Source organism: Tachypleus tridentatus, chromosome 6 (assembly GCF_004210375.1).
Source record: "Tachypleus tridentatus isolate NWPU-2018 chromosome 6, ASM421037v1, whole genome shotgun sequence".
NCBI lineage: Eukaryota > Metazoa > Arthropoda > Merostomata > Xiphosura > Limulidae > Tachypleus > Tachypleus tridentatus.
The window spans coordinates 73,987,591-74,002,758 of NC_134830.1; the positions used below are offsets into that span (position 1 = coordinate 73,987,591).

At 33.4% G+C, this 15,168-nt stretch overlaps 1 protein-coding gene across 1 annotated transcript in view; it reads right to left on the bottom strand.

The window, feature by feature from the left end:
• LOC143252810 (adenylate cyclase 1-like) overlaps nucleotides 1-15,168 on the bottom strand; it is a 122,392-nt gene that overhangs the window by 7,594 nt on the left and 99,630 nt on the right. Inside the window, exons 13-19 of the mRNA XM_076505531.1 lie at nucleotides 14,905-15,000; nucleotides 13,016-13,275; nucleotides 9,708-9,828; nucleotides 7,084-7,203; nucleotides 3,640-3,786; nucleotides 2,203-2,301; nucleotides 1,308-1,428 (exon numbers count right to left, since the gene is read on the bottom strand). Of these exons, the coding sequence (XP_076361646.1) occupies nucleotides 1,308-1,428; nucleotides 2,203-2,301; nucleotides 3,640-3,786; nucleotides 7,084-7,203; nucleotides 9,708-9,828; nucleotides 13,016-13,275; nucleotides 14,905-15,000 (964 nt within the window). The remainder of the gene's footprint in view (nucleotides 1-1,307; nucleotides 1,429-2,202; nucleotides 2,302-3,639; nucleotides 3,787-7,083; nucleotides 7,204-9,707; nucleotides 9,829-13,015; nucleotides 13,276-14,904; nucleotides 15,001-15,168) is intronic.

The window sequence follows — 15,168 nt, forward strand, 5'->3', positions numbered from 1 at the left end:
ACCCGCGACCCTCAGATTACGAGTCGCACGCCTTAAACACGCTTGGCCATGCCGAGTCGTTTAGAATAGCTTAGAGATCTTAGCTTATCTGAAAGATAAGGTAAGAGCAAATGATTACTTAAACCTTACTACGGATTTCGAGAAGACAATACAATTAATACTGTTGAATTTGTTGAAGACTGGCTTAAAGAACGTGTAGAAATTTGAGTTTTTGACTTGGCCACTATTGTCACCAGGTGCAAATGTTATCGACCATCTATAATCAGGTCTTGAAACCAAATTTCTAGGTAGATTTTCACCAAAAGTCACTTTGATAATTAGAATAAACTTTGATCGACGAAAGTTAAAAACACTACAAAAACATACTGTCTGGTACATAACTTTATATTAATAAGTAAAATCTAAAACTCAGTATGTTTCCATTATTTAGCCCAAACCGTATAGGTTTTAACTGTGAATAAAAGTTTGTATTACTATTCACCAATGAAGTAAGTACGAAACTCGTAATTATGTGTGTTTTATTCGTTCGTTATTATTTTTTATGTCACTTGTTATATAAAATATACCACTTATTTTGTTTTCTTTTTCATTTATATTATCTCTCGGTTGTATTCGATCGTGGAAAACAGAATAATGACTAGATCTGTTATTCTATTTTTATAATCGATATATTCTATATGCACTATCGTAATTAAACTTTTCTTATGGAAATATCATGTCATTTATGTCAGAAACTTTTAATTTTAACAAAAAAATACAATTTGCACGATGTATATAATTTCTGACAAACATTTTATTATATTTATTATATATTCTCAAATGAAGTTAATATTCTTATATGTTCAGGAGCGTAGAATCTTTCATTATAAAAGACATAAATGTTACGTTATATTATTCGTACTACTTTTGTATGATGTTTGAGCTTTCACATATTTTGCAATTTTAGTAATGAGAGAAATAAATGCTTTACCATTGGTATTTTCACATTTGTGTTTTTAAGTTTTAATTATAAAGGAATTATTTAAAAAAGAGCTTTAACACTTGAACTGTTTTTTCCGTATTCTGTTTTACAGAAATATTTGCATTTTTAATAGAATAACAAATAATAGTGTAATACAGTTATGAAAAAAACGACCTTTACACTCCTCATAATCATAAGATAACTTTTATTTTAACCGATGATTCGTCTTTGCGGCTTTTTCAGGGCTTTTAACTTTGTTACAAAATGTGCAAATATCTTCGGTACGCATACAACTTTCGAAAGAAATACGCATGTTCTAATAAATATATAATCAAATGATACTCACCTACTCGCAACATAAAGTTATTGTAAGAATTTTCATTTATATCGGCAAGTCTGTCTCTCATGGCAAACACTAACTCCACCAAATTACTGATATGTTTGGCTGCCTCAACATTATTGTCCTCCTGAGGGAAACATATGGTTTTGTATTAAATCATATTCAGTAAAAATAGAATCTTATATAATAATTAGCTGGAATATCCGTCCCTTGGACGGGTGTGTGTGTGTGTATGTTTCATTATAGCAAAACCACATCGGCCACTTGTTGAGCCCACGGAGGGGAATCGAATCCCTGATTTTAACGTTGTAAACCCGTAGACTTACCGCTGTACAAACGGGGGGCTCCATTGGACGGAAGTTATGTAAACTTGTGATTAATGAAAGTTTACCCTATAACATGAAAAGTTGTTTTCCTTGTATGTAATCGCAGAAGACTCAAAAGCTCCCATAAAAACCGCAAAACTCAAAATGCAAAACTGAAATTTTGTGTATATCCCCGCATGGAGCTAATGAGCCTCCATACCAGAAAATTCACCAACACCTTGAAAAGTAGTTACATGGACATACAGCAGATAACAACAGTACTATTATATTTATATAGTGCTGTGAAACATCGCTAATATTATAAAGACAGTTAAGAATAAATTTTTTAAAACATATTTATAAATTTCACTTAAAATATATTATCTCTAACGCCATCATTATCACAAAATCATATAAATTTTCACAACCAAACCAATCGTTACAGTGTGATAATAACATATATAACAGTGAAATAATAATATTATTTTATATCATAAAACATTTAGTGTTACAGCAAACAGTTAATTTTCAATATCAGAATAGAACAATTTTGCAGTTTCTTTTTTTAAAAATTTAATTTGAGAATCTTAACTTACTGGTATACGACAATCCGGGATCAGGCCAATCGTAGCCATGTAAGTGCTTCCTATCGTCTTAATCTTGTCAATAGTTCTGAATCTTTCATCATCTAAGAGCTGAAAATAAGTGTTAATTAAACGATAATTATATCAACTTCTATATGTAATATTTAAGCTTTCTATAATACGTTGGCGAAGTTTTGATGTTATATCACTGTGACGGATTTACTGTTATATATTTATTTTAATATCAGAGTTTGTTTTAGTTAAATATATATTTAGAAATGCATGTAGGTTATATTGTTAAGTCTGTATTCCGAAATTCCCGCCTATTAATAAAAAATGTAGAAGATTCTGGAGTGTAAAAATCAACAATGTATTATGTGTGTACGCAAATACTAGTGATTGCCAGTATTATTGTTGGGCCAACTGAAATTTCTAGAATTTTGTTCGCCTAACGTTTATAAACCGAGGTGCCAAGAGATAGTATATATTGTTGGCTTACTACAGTTCGTATACTATAAACCTCGGAAACAAAAACATGTGATTAACGTTTATTGATTGGGAAACTACAGATATTTGACCAGGTATATTTATAGATTTTGAACATTGCAAACGGTTTAACCTCAGCAAATTAATATCCGACGTCAATTTTTTAGGAAGACATTATATAGCTTCAGCAGTGAAAACTCGCGTGTGATCAGGGAATATCTTTCTAGCTCCTCTTTAAGTGAATTGTGCCTATATCAAATTGAAATGAATTCGTTCATCGCGAACCCTCGATAGGATATCAGTAAAGTTTCGGATCAAATAGAAGACTGAATATTGTTTGCAAGTTTTTGAAACTCTTGCATATAAATATTGCTTGTAATGAGTATTTGCAATAATCGTTATTATAAATTGTATTATTGTTTTGTATTAAGAAAAAAACTGCGTGTTTCAATCTTGTTGGGAAATATAAATTTAGTACATATCGACATTTAATGAATTTCTAAATTAAATTACAATTTAATTCAGTTTCAGGCTTTTTCAAATTATAATAAGTAACATAATAAATTGGAGGTTCATCTGGGATGAATTATAATACGTAAAATCTCTTCGCTGCAAAAGAAAAAGTACTGTTTAATATCAGTATGAAAAAGAGCGGTATTTTGTGATTTTAAGTTTTGTAATCGATTTCTGAAAAAACGTAAATTCAAAAAAAAGAAGGAAAATTATTTCCACGCTCTTTCTCTAAAAGTAAAACGAGCAATTAAACTTTTGTTATGGAATATATATGACACGCTATAAGCTTCCTTTACTAAAAATAATATTTGAAGAGAAATTTCGTTATCCAAATTAGTTCATACTCGCTTCTTGGTCACATACTTAAACGTTTGTTATTCTTATTTCTGGATTATATGATACTCTTAGATTATTATATTTAAAATATAGAAATCTTTATATTCCACTTACCTCGTCAAAGTCGACAATAATTTCATTAAGAAGTCTCAGGCACTCCACACCTTGATTATTGGTATTGAGTTCCATATAAAACTCGTGATAGTTGGGAATGGAAGCAAACATGACACCAACCTTAGCATAAGACTGGTGATAAAGCTCCTAGCCAAATATATTTTCATTATTAAAGGTGACAGCATTAAAAATGAATTATTAAAAAAATTCACGATTAAACTGTTTGATATACATAATTAAAAGTATGAAGCAAATGGTTTATTTTGAATTTTGCAAAAAGCTTTTCAAGGGCTGTCTGCGATAGCCATCCCTAATTTAACACTGTGAGACTAAAGGGAAAGCAGCTAATTATCACCACCCACCGCCAAATCTTAGGCTTCTCTTTTACCAACGAATAGTGGAATTGACCGTCACATTATATCGCCCCCACGACTGTAAGATCAAACATGTTTGGTATGACATGGATTCAAACCCACCATCCTCAGCTTAGGAGTCGAGTGCCTTACCACCTGGCCATGCCGGGGTTAAGAATCAGACGGACATTTGCAAATGTATTACTGTATTATTAAAGTTACTAAAAATTGAAAATAATTTCTAAATATGGTTTACCAGAGAACAGGTTTTAATAAAAACTAAATGAAATATTAAGCAAGATAAACAAAAATTATTAGTAATTTTGATTAAAATGTTAAATTAAAAAACTTTTGTGATATCACGTAAAGAAAGATTTCTTGGTAAACATATCATTAATATAGTAAACGGGTGGTACATTCTCTACAAATGTTAATTTCTACTTATATAGAATTCAAATAAATGTACGTACGTATGTTTGTTTGTTTGTTTGGGAATTTCGCACAAAGCTACTCGAGGGCTATCTGTGCTAGCCGTCCCTAATTTAGCAGTGTAAGACTAGAGGGAAGGCAGCTAGTCATCACCACCCACCGCCAACTCTTGGACTACTCTTTTACCAACGAATAGTGGGATTGACCGTCACATTATACACCCCCACGGCTGGGAGGGTGAGCATGTTTAGCGCGACGCGGGCGCGAACTCGCGACCCTCGGATTACGAGTCGCACGCCTTACGCGCTAGGCCATGCCGGGCCACGTACGTATATCACAGTAATTTTCGTAGGATTGATAAAAGGAGGAAAACATTACGTAAAGCAACGGATTTCGGGCGTGGATTTGGCATAGCCAGGTGGTTAGAGCGCTCAACTCGTAACCTGAGGGTCGTGGGTTCGAATTCCCGTTATACCAAACATGCTCGCCCTTTCAGTCGTGGGGGCGTTATAATGGTACAGTCAATCCCACTCTATTCGTTGGTAAAATAATAGTCCAAGAGTTGACGGTGGGTGCTAAATTAGGGAAGGCTAGCACAGATAGCACTCGTGTAGCTTTGCGCAAAATTTAAAAAAAAATCAAACTTCCCGGTGCTTGTTTCAATAATCTGATCGGACAGTAATTCACAGATACTGCATCTCGTGACATGTCTGGTATTAATTCGTATTCAGTAACATGAATGCTCGTTTTAATATCCACCATCCGATAGTTGAACAGATATATCATGGAAGTGATTTGTGTAAATGCGACGTGTGTCATTTTTATAAAGGAGATTCTTCTTGATTATGTTGAGTACTTTTGCTTGGAGAACGTGGGCTGTGAGTACTATTGACTATTGTGCCCGATCATTTCCACTTCTTAAAAGAAGCTGAATTTTGCTTACCACTGATTTATTACGACTTGTTGCAGATCGCTTTCTAGATGACTCTGGTGTCCGGATTAATATGTATTTCATCATTTTCCAGTGACATTAAGTACAAGTGATATCTCCATTCTTGGATATTATAAACCCATGATCTGTACATATCTTTGTGGTCGGAGTGTACGAGTATTTTATATCGGTGGGACTGTTACGTACCCTTCCCAAAAACAATCGAGTTTCGGTTGTATCACAAAACGTACGAAATTCAAAACCATATTAAAATGTAGTTTTAATACATACTGTGACTTGTAACTTTATATCGGCTCTGGTTGACATTCGAAATGCTGGCGTGCATATTCAAATTATTTTATATAATGTATTCAGCTCTTTGCTTCTGATGAACGGATCTGGTTTAATGAAAGCATAGAAAATGTTTGTATATGGCTGTCTCGACTCTACCACAAAACGTCGAAAGAATCATAGTATTTGCCTGATTTATATGACATAGATTTAGTTCACACCTAATAATTAAAGAAGGCAGGTCATCTTGAAAAATATACTATATGGTAAAAGACTGTTTTTTCTTTCGGTATGGTATCGTACAACGTCATGTCATGTGAACCATAACCTTAAGAAAATGTAATCTGTTTTGGCAAAATTAATAAATTTTAGAGCTTCGATTGAGAGACGTGGAGAATAGGTCTCAAAATCATATTACGCTTAGAGATGTTTTGAATTAAAGTGGCAATCTATTCCACTCTATGTCTATAACAGTTAATGATATGTTAGTAACAGAATTTAATCTGTAATTAATGCAAATTTGACTTAAGTTTCATTGTAATAGCATGATAAAATACTCAACACCTCTCCTCAGTTGTTCCACGTAAGTAAGCATTTAACCTCGATATATTGTTACTATAGTAATATTCCCAAGTGTTTTGCCTTTTAGGTTGATTATTAAACTTTAGATTGACAATTATTTTGTTTCATGCAATTTGAATTCTATGTGATACTAGTCTAACTATAAATCATAAACCATTTGATAAAGTTTAATGAATTAAGTATATTTATAACTACCACTAGTGTGTTAACACAGTAATAACTTTTAAGCTTAAATTTCATTTCAATTATGAGTTAACTGCTCTTGAATATCTAAATTATATATCTTTTAATTCATTACATTAGTGAAATATAAAGCATTTAAAGTAATACCAATTAACGTATAATATTTTAATTTCAACAAAACTAGTTCATTTTAAATAGATATAATTTCTGTTTAGACAAGCCATTTAATGCGAGTTTGATTATACATATAATTATCAGAGTTTCAGCATACAAAACTTTTAAGTTAGACTCGTAAAAATAAACTAATTACTCTCCTGACATACTATATACTCCCGAACGATGTTCTTAAAAATTGAAGAAAAATAATGCTATAAAGAACAAACATAAACTTAAAAAAAATGTCTCGGTAGATATTAGTTATATTCAGAGGTGTCACAAGGTACTTAAAAGATTAACTAAAGGTATTTGTCTTCACTTCAAACACTTCTTATTCCTACTCGAGATGATATAATGTTTATCCAATAACAAACAAACTGTTTAGTTATAATTACAGAGTAATTCCTTCATTTGTGTGAAGTGATAAAACAATTCTTCATATTATAAAGTTTCTAACATAATTTGTTTAGACAGGTTAAAGAATGTATTTATAGACGAAAGAATTGCTACTTCACTTACCATGTTGTTCTTAAATTGGTTGTCTAGAAAATGCATTGCCACGTGAGAAGGCAACAAATTGAATAGAATACGGCGGTTGTTATTCTGCAGTTGGTTCATCTCTACCTTTTCTTCATTTGCCTGAAAAATAAAAACTTCAAATTAGCAAAAAGGCAAAATGATTTTGTATAATATTCTACAGTTCAGAGATACAGACTTTACAAACTGTATATGCATTGCTACTCCATTGTAGAATCTTCAATATAAAGAAAAGGTAAATCAATAAAAACTACAAGACAAACTGGATTTTCAAGCCTGTATTGTTGAACTAATTCCGATTGTTACAATCTCTTCGAAAGGAAAAATAACAGAAAAAAGGTTTTAGAAGTTCACAGAGTTTATAAAATAATTATAACCTGTCACTGTAAGTAAGTTTCTTTTTCTTTCAGAAACATTTAACATTACTTTACATGATATTAGGCTCACCTGTATAATTCATTCTACATTAACAAAGTATAAAAATAATCGGCTACTAAGCATGATGACCATCTTTCTGTATTGGAGGCCTGGCATGGCCTAGCGCGTTCAGGCGTGCGCTTCGTAATCTGAGGGTCGCGGGTTCGCGCCCGAGTCGCGCCAAACGTGCTCGCCCTCCCAGCCGTGGGGGCGTTATAATGTGATGGTCAATCCCACTTTTCGTTGGTAAAAGAGTAGCCCAAGAGTTGGCGGTGGGTGGTGATGACTAGCTGCCTTCCCTCTAGTCTTACACTGCTAAATTAGGGACGGCTAGCACAGATAACCCTCGAGTAGCTTTGTGCGAAATTCAAAACAAACAAACAAACAAACAAACAAACTTTCTGTATTGGTAAAAAAAAATATTTTCCTGCTAATTTCCTTTGGTACATTTCAAATACTGTGCGTATTTAAATATATATTTTGGAAACTCAGCTTTGATACAAACGTCACAACAACCTTTTCCTGGTTAGGTGAAGATGAACTTACTCTTTTATTAAGCAAAATAAACTTTCAATGTTAAACAAGCTTATATATCTGAACATTATGTGTTAGATAACCGAGAAGTTAAAAGGTTTTTCCATTTCTGTCCATAACAGTGATGCAAAGCATAGTTTCCAAGTTATGAGAATTAATAGCGGATACAATCCTGGCCTATTAAATGCATAATGCGAGAATTTTGATTTATGTTATTTTCCTTTGTTTATATTTCCGTTTTATTAGCTGCAGGCGAAATTGGTAGGTCTGAAGTATATTTTCTTCGAACACATAATACAACATCTATTAAAACATTTAGATCTCACATAAGCAGTGAAAAGATGTGTTCCTGATGTGCTGACCAAAGCCCAGCTATAGAATGACGTGTTTTTTTTTCTAAGGTTATAATATTCCTTAATATTGTTAAATATTTCTTTCTCGTATTTGAAATTAATATTTAGATACTTTTGTTATTGTACTGAAAGCATAAATAATACATTTTCATTGTTTATAAGCTCTATATTATGGATTACGTATTAGTGGTAAAAGCAGGTAACAAAATTGAGGCTGGGGAATTTTCTCTGGTGGGGTTCAGAATATCATTGAACAAAATCGAAATTCCTGTATATGATTAGGACTACGCATATAAAGCAATCCCATATGTCAGGCCAGGATGTGCTACTGCCCTCTCAGCACTCCTAGTTCCAGTGCCTTTGAATGATAAATAAAAGGTATATACACTACGAGGGCTACTTTAATAAATACTTTCCATATTGTCTATCCATGAAATATGTAATATAGAGATTATTCTAAAAGCTACTGAGTTGTTAACAAAAGATGTAATAAATAAAAATATAAGAAATGTATTTAACAGATTTAAAATCAAATTCTATATAGATTTGTTTGTTTGTTTTGGAATTTCGCACAAAGCTACTCGAGGGCTATCTGTGCTAGCCGTCCCTAATTTTGCAGTGTTAAGACTAGAGGGAAGGCAGCTAGTCATCACCACCCACCGCCAACTCTTGGGCTACTCTTTTACCAACGAATAGTGGGATTGACCGTCACATTATACGCCCCCACGGCTGGGAGGGCGAGCATGTTTAGCGCGACGCGGGCGCGAACCCGCGAATTACGAGTCGCACGCCTTACGCGCTTGGCCATGACGGGCCTCTATATAGATAAACTTCAGATAACTTTAATAGTACTAGAAATCATTATTAGAATCCCCAAAAATCCAAAATTTAATATTTGTGTATATTTCTTTATTAATGTAATAAACATACTTTGATATTACTAAATCCCAAAATTATTTTATTCTACAAGAAGGAAAAGTACTTCATCCTATTATATCAATCCATTATATTTAGGTTAGATACCTTAAATGTTTTTAAATAACTATAGAGTTAAGTATAGAAAACGATATGTTTGATGTTGAATGACATTTATTTATGTACATTCTACCTTGTTATTAATTCGCGAAAGCTCAAATTTAATATAACAATTGTTTTTCTATGATAAATAATATTTTTACAAAGTCTTTTATATTCGTAAGTAAATAAATATTAAGGATCTCATTCTGAAGTCGCTAATCCTTTGTTATTAAACACAGTTTCTAAATAATTGTTTAGTATAATGAATGTGTCAGATATTTTTACCTGTGCGTTCCACAAGAAATCTAATCTTGCTGTCCATTCCACATGGCGACCTTGTACCAGTACAGCAACCAAAAACTGACCAATGGCCACAATTCCGAATATATGAAATGGAACGACAGGTCTGAAAGAAAAAAAAATCTTTTATTTAATAAACCATTTTTTAACACTTGCAGTATAATTAATTAAACATTTTACTACATTGCCCACTGTAATCTGAATACTTTGAAAAGCCTAATAAAATATCTCAGCTTATGTTTCAGTACCTAAAGAATTAATACAAAATTATTACTACAGGACATTTACGTCGTTTGAATATGATGAAATATGCTAATGGAGACTTAACACACCCGATTTATATAACCAGTTAATGTTCTGGTATCATTAACCAGGTTCTAAATGAGGTTTCTTGAACGCTATTTTGACAATATGTATACAAACATCATCAACGTTCTACCCTAGTTAAACACAATAAGAATACATCATCGAGTAAAGGTATTTGCTAAAAAAACGCTAAGTTTGAAACGAACAATGTTTAAGAGTATACAATATTTAAATAATGTTATGTTTCTTTCTGATGACCTGTGGATCTGTGACCCACCGAAATATATAGAGGTTTTCACTAAATTATTAGTGCCCACAAAACTTTTTAAAGTACAGTGTTCTTTTAAACTGTCTCTATGTGTAGCATCATTTACATTTTAACGGATGAGTAAGAACCTGATAGAATTATAAAGTCAACACAGATTACTGAATAAATTAAACGACACGACTTATAATGATTTATTTTCGCTGTTTATGACAGTCTCTAACCAGTCTAACGCACCTGAAAAACGAAATATCATTAAAAATATACACAATAGTTTCACAGTCAGTTAAAGGGATTAGAATATGTTTTCTTAATGCCCTTTAAATTGTAATGTTTCATATATTTTGGAATCACTTCCTTGCAAATACTTAACTAACTTACATACAAAAAAGGAAAGGAAATTAGCAAGCAAAGGAATTTAATGTTGTCAGCAGATCTTTCTTTGTACTATAGTCAGATGTGTTACTCTGTTTAAAAGGTGTAGAGGTAATCCGAGAGAATATGAAATTCGCAGAACAAAATTCGTGTAAAAGTAAAAAGAATTAATTTAATATAACAAAAAACATACACACACTTCTTCTCTTCTAAAATTAATGCAAGAAGTCTAAGATAACAGGATAAAGGAAAAAATATTTTTAAAGAAGAAATAAGAAAAAAGTATGTATTGGATAGTAACTGATATAAAATTAATTAGCGTTTATTTATACATAAGGCCCGGCATGGCCGGATGGGTTAAGGCGTTCGACTTGTAATCTAAGGTTTGCGGGTTCGAATCCTCATCGCATCAAACATTCTCGCCATTGCAACCGTGGGGGCGTTATAAAGCGACGGTCAATTCCACTGTTCATTGGTAAAAGAGTAGCCTAAGAGTTAGCGGTGGGTGGTGAAGACCAGCTGCCTTTCATCAAGTCTAACGCTGCTAAATTAGGGACCGCTTGGGTAGATAGCTATCGAGTAGCTTTGCGCGAAATTCCAAACAAATAAACAAAATTTATATACATGTATATATATTATTTATAATTATATGTAGATATATATTGTTATACACATATAAGAGTAGCCTAAGAGTTAGCGGTGGGTGGTGACGACTAGCTGCCTTTCATCAAGTCTAACGCTGCTAAATTAGGGACCGCTTGCGTAGATAGCTATCGAGTAGCTTTGCGCGAAATTCCAAACAAATAAACAAAATTTATATACATGTATATATATTACTTATAATTATATGTAGATATATATTGTTATACATATATACACCGTATTTCTCAGCGTCGAAGACGCACCCCTATTTTGATTAGCTTACACTGCTAAATTAGCGACTGCTAGCGCAGATAGCCCTTGAGTAGCTTTGCATGAAATTCAAAACAAACCAAAGTCAGTTATAACGTTATTCTAAGCCTGAGGAGTTAAAAAAAAGTACCTATATTACAGCACTATATATGTACGGTGACCTGTTCTTGTTTATTTATTTATTTAATTTTAAGTAACTTACAAATTTCATTATGGATTATATAGAGGGGGCTTGGTATATTGTCTAGTATTGAAATACTTCCTCTAGGCTTAGGTTTAGGCCTATGAGCAACGTAACATTCGGACTAGAAGACGCAGGGTAAACATTTGAGACTTATTTTTGGGAAAAAAATAATGTCTTCGACGCCGGGAAATACGGTATATACATATAATTAAAACATCTATTTTTCTCACAAACATGTGTTTCGTTAAAACATGTTTTGTGGAATTCCGTAATTATTTAAAAGAGATGTGTGTTTGTGTGTGTTTTTTTATAGCAAAGCTACATAGGGCTATCTGTTGAGTCCACCGAGGGGAATTGAACCCCTGCTTTTAGCGTTTAAAAGAGATACTTGTAAGATTCCAGTGTAATGCTTTAAAATTATGCTCAAGCTTTAAAAAATGTTACTAGTGGTTGGGTACCATAATCGTTTGAAATAATCATTGTATAATGTGAATAATTCAGCGCGAGTGTTAGATAATTTATTTTTATATAAATATTGAAGAGGTCGATAAAGTCAACTTGAAAATTAAGAGCGTGCATGACATTCAAAGCTTTAAATGATATAATTTATTATTTGGTGCCAAGTGATTGGTGTTCAGAAAAGGTGGTTGCTTTTCAAGGGGTTTATTTTGTTTTGTTTTCAATTTCGTGTAAAGTTAGTCGAGGATTATCTTCTCTAATTGTTTATTTGTTTTTGAATTTCGCGCAAAGCTACATTAGGGCTATCTGCACTAGCCGTCCCTAATTTAGCAGTGTAAGACTAGACGGAAGGCAGCTAGTCAACACCACCCACTGCCAACTCTTGAGCTACTCTTTTTCCAACGAATAGTGGGATCGACTGTCACATTATAACGCCCCCCACGGCTTAAAGATCGAGCATATTTGGTAAAAGGGATTGCGCAAATTGCGCATCATTTGCCCTAACAACCAAACCATGGCTTCTGAAGAGACGCTGAAATCATTTCGAAAGTTCCGGTCCAAACTTGTTAAATGGAAAGAACCCTCGTTGTTATTTGGCTGGTCTTTATCTAGGTTATATCAAAAGTCAATATATACATTAAATTATAATAATTCTTGTATCCTTTAGGAAGAATTTTCAGATCTTCAAAGTTAGATCACTGTAAACAGGTCTGGTTTTAATTTGCAAAAATAACAATCTTTATCTTTTGTTTTTATTATTAAAATATTATGTTAAATATTATTCTCACCAACCTGACTCGTTCGTCGTAGCAATCAAATAGTGGTGCATGGGTAAATTCTGTAATGAGACAGTAGATTATCGTCATAGGTAAGAGCAGCGCCCCCTTGAGGAGAATAGATAGCTTAAGAAAGACAGCTATGGGAAGGAAAGCAAGGCAACAACTGATGATTATGTAATGTGGTAGTGGACATGACCGATGGTCAGCATACAAAGGAGCTTGTGTGATGTTCGCCGTGGTTTCCACACAAATGGGTTCAGTGACGCACGAGAACTGAAAGAGATTTGAGTTTGCCACGTGCGTGAACGATTCTTACATCACATGATATTAAAGATAAATGATAATTTCTGATTAGTCGATAGTTTTGGAAATATACGAATGAATGAAGGTTAAACGTGTGTTGAACTTATTAAATCACGTGAGTTTCTTCTTTTAAAATTAAAACATTATACTTAAAAACATTCTTAAAGAAAAAGCAATTTAATTTAAAACCACTTTAAATAAATGTCTTTTATTCGTTTTGACGGCTGATAAAAATAGTACGACAAATGTCAGTATCAGTGATTCCTGTAAAATATTGAGAAAATTTACAGATATGGTTCCCATTTTGATGCCTTACAAATTAACAATTAGGCTGTTTTTCATCTTGACACAAATGAAATGTTACTCATTTGCTAAATTTTCCTGGTCTTACTATTTAATATAAATAGAAATTGTTGTAGTTCGTAATGAGGAATAAAACTGCACATAGGCTATCTGTGCTCTGCTCACTACGAGTATCGAAATCCGCATTTTAGAGTTGTAAGTCCGTAGATATACCGCTATGCCACTGGGGAGGGCAAATAGGAGTTTCGACCGTTAAAAGATGTAATTGTCCCCCTTTTCAAACAAACGCTGTTTAATTTATTTTTTTTACATTTTAGAATTAACTCTTAAATTTTTTAAGATGTGGAAATTGCAAGAGTTGCTATATGTCATACATTATCAAAGTTTCCTTAGGAATTTGCGTTATATGCACTTTGTGAAAACGGCTCGGCAAAGCCAGGTGATCAAGGCACTCGACTCGTAACTCGTAATCCGAGGGCCGTGGGTTCGAATCCCCCTCGCACCAAACATGTTCGCCATTTCAACCGTGGGAGCGTTATAATGTGACAGTCAATCCCACTATTCGTTAGTAAAAGAGTAGCCCACGAATTGGCGGTGGGTGGTGGTGACTAGTTGCCTTCCCTCTAGTCTTGCATTGCTAAATTTGGGATGGGTAGCACAGATAGCCCTCGTCTAGCTTTGCGAGAAATTAAAAATAACAATTTTCTCAAAAATTAATTAATGAATTTGGATTAAAATTTCTAGAAATATTTACTACCAGCTAGAAATGAATTATTTATATAATATCACAGTAGCATTTAACGTTAACTCTATAGATACATTCTAAAATAATTTAGAAACCTTATTCTTGTAATCAGAGTAGAACATTGTTGCTAAAATCTAGCTTGAGTTTTTTTTTTCCAATATTCGCGAAGTGTCTTGTTTGTTTGTTTGTTTTGGAATTTCGCACAAAGCTACTCGAGGGCTATCTGTGCTAGCCGTCCCTAATTTAGCAGTGTAAGACTAGAGGGAAGGCAGTTAGTCATCACCACCCACCGCCAACTCTTGGGCTACTCTTTTACCAACGAATAGTGGGATTGACCGTCACATTATACGCCCCCACGGCTAGGAGGGCGAGCATGTTTTAGCGCGACGCGGGCGCGAACCCGCGACCCTCGGATTACGAGTCGGACGCCTTACGCGCTTGGCCATGCTCGCGAAGTGTCATAACTAGCAAAGAGGTTTATACTATAAAGTATTTAAGCCGTTTATCAGATATCTATATTTATAATGAAGATACCTTTCAGTATTGCTTACCACGTTCGCTTGAGCAACTGCATATATAAAGATAATTGCAAATAAGGTGGCAGTTAGTCGAGTTAAGAAAGACTCCCTAACGTCCCACGTTATTACCTGTAAAAGTAATAACACAAATTATTTAGATTTCATTTTAATGGCAATATTACTATTCCAACTAACCAAACAACACGTTGACTATGCAGTACTTTAAGTTACATACCAAAAATAGTTTTAGGGTACATTAAAATAAGTTGAATATATATGTAATCAGTAACAGGAAAG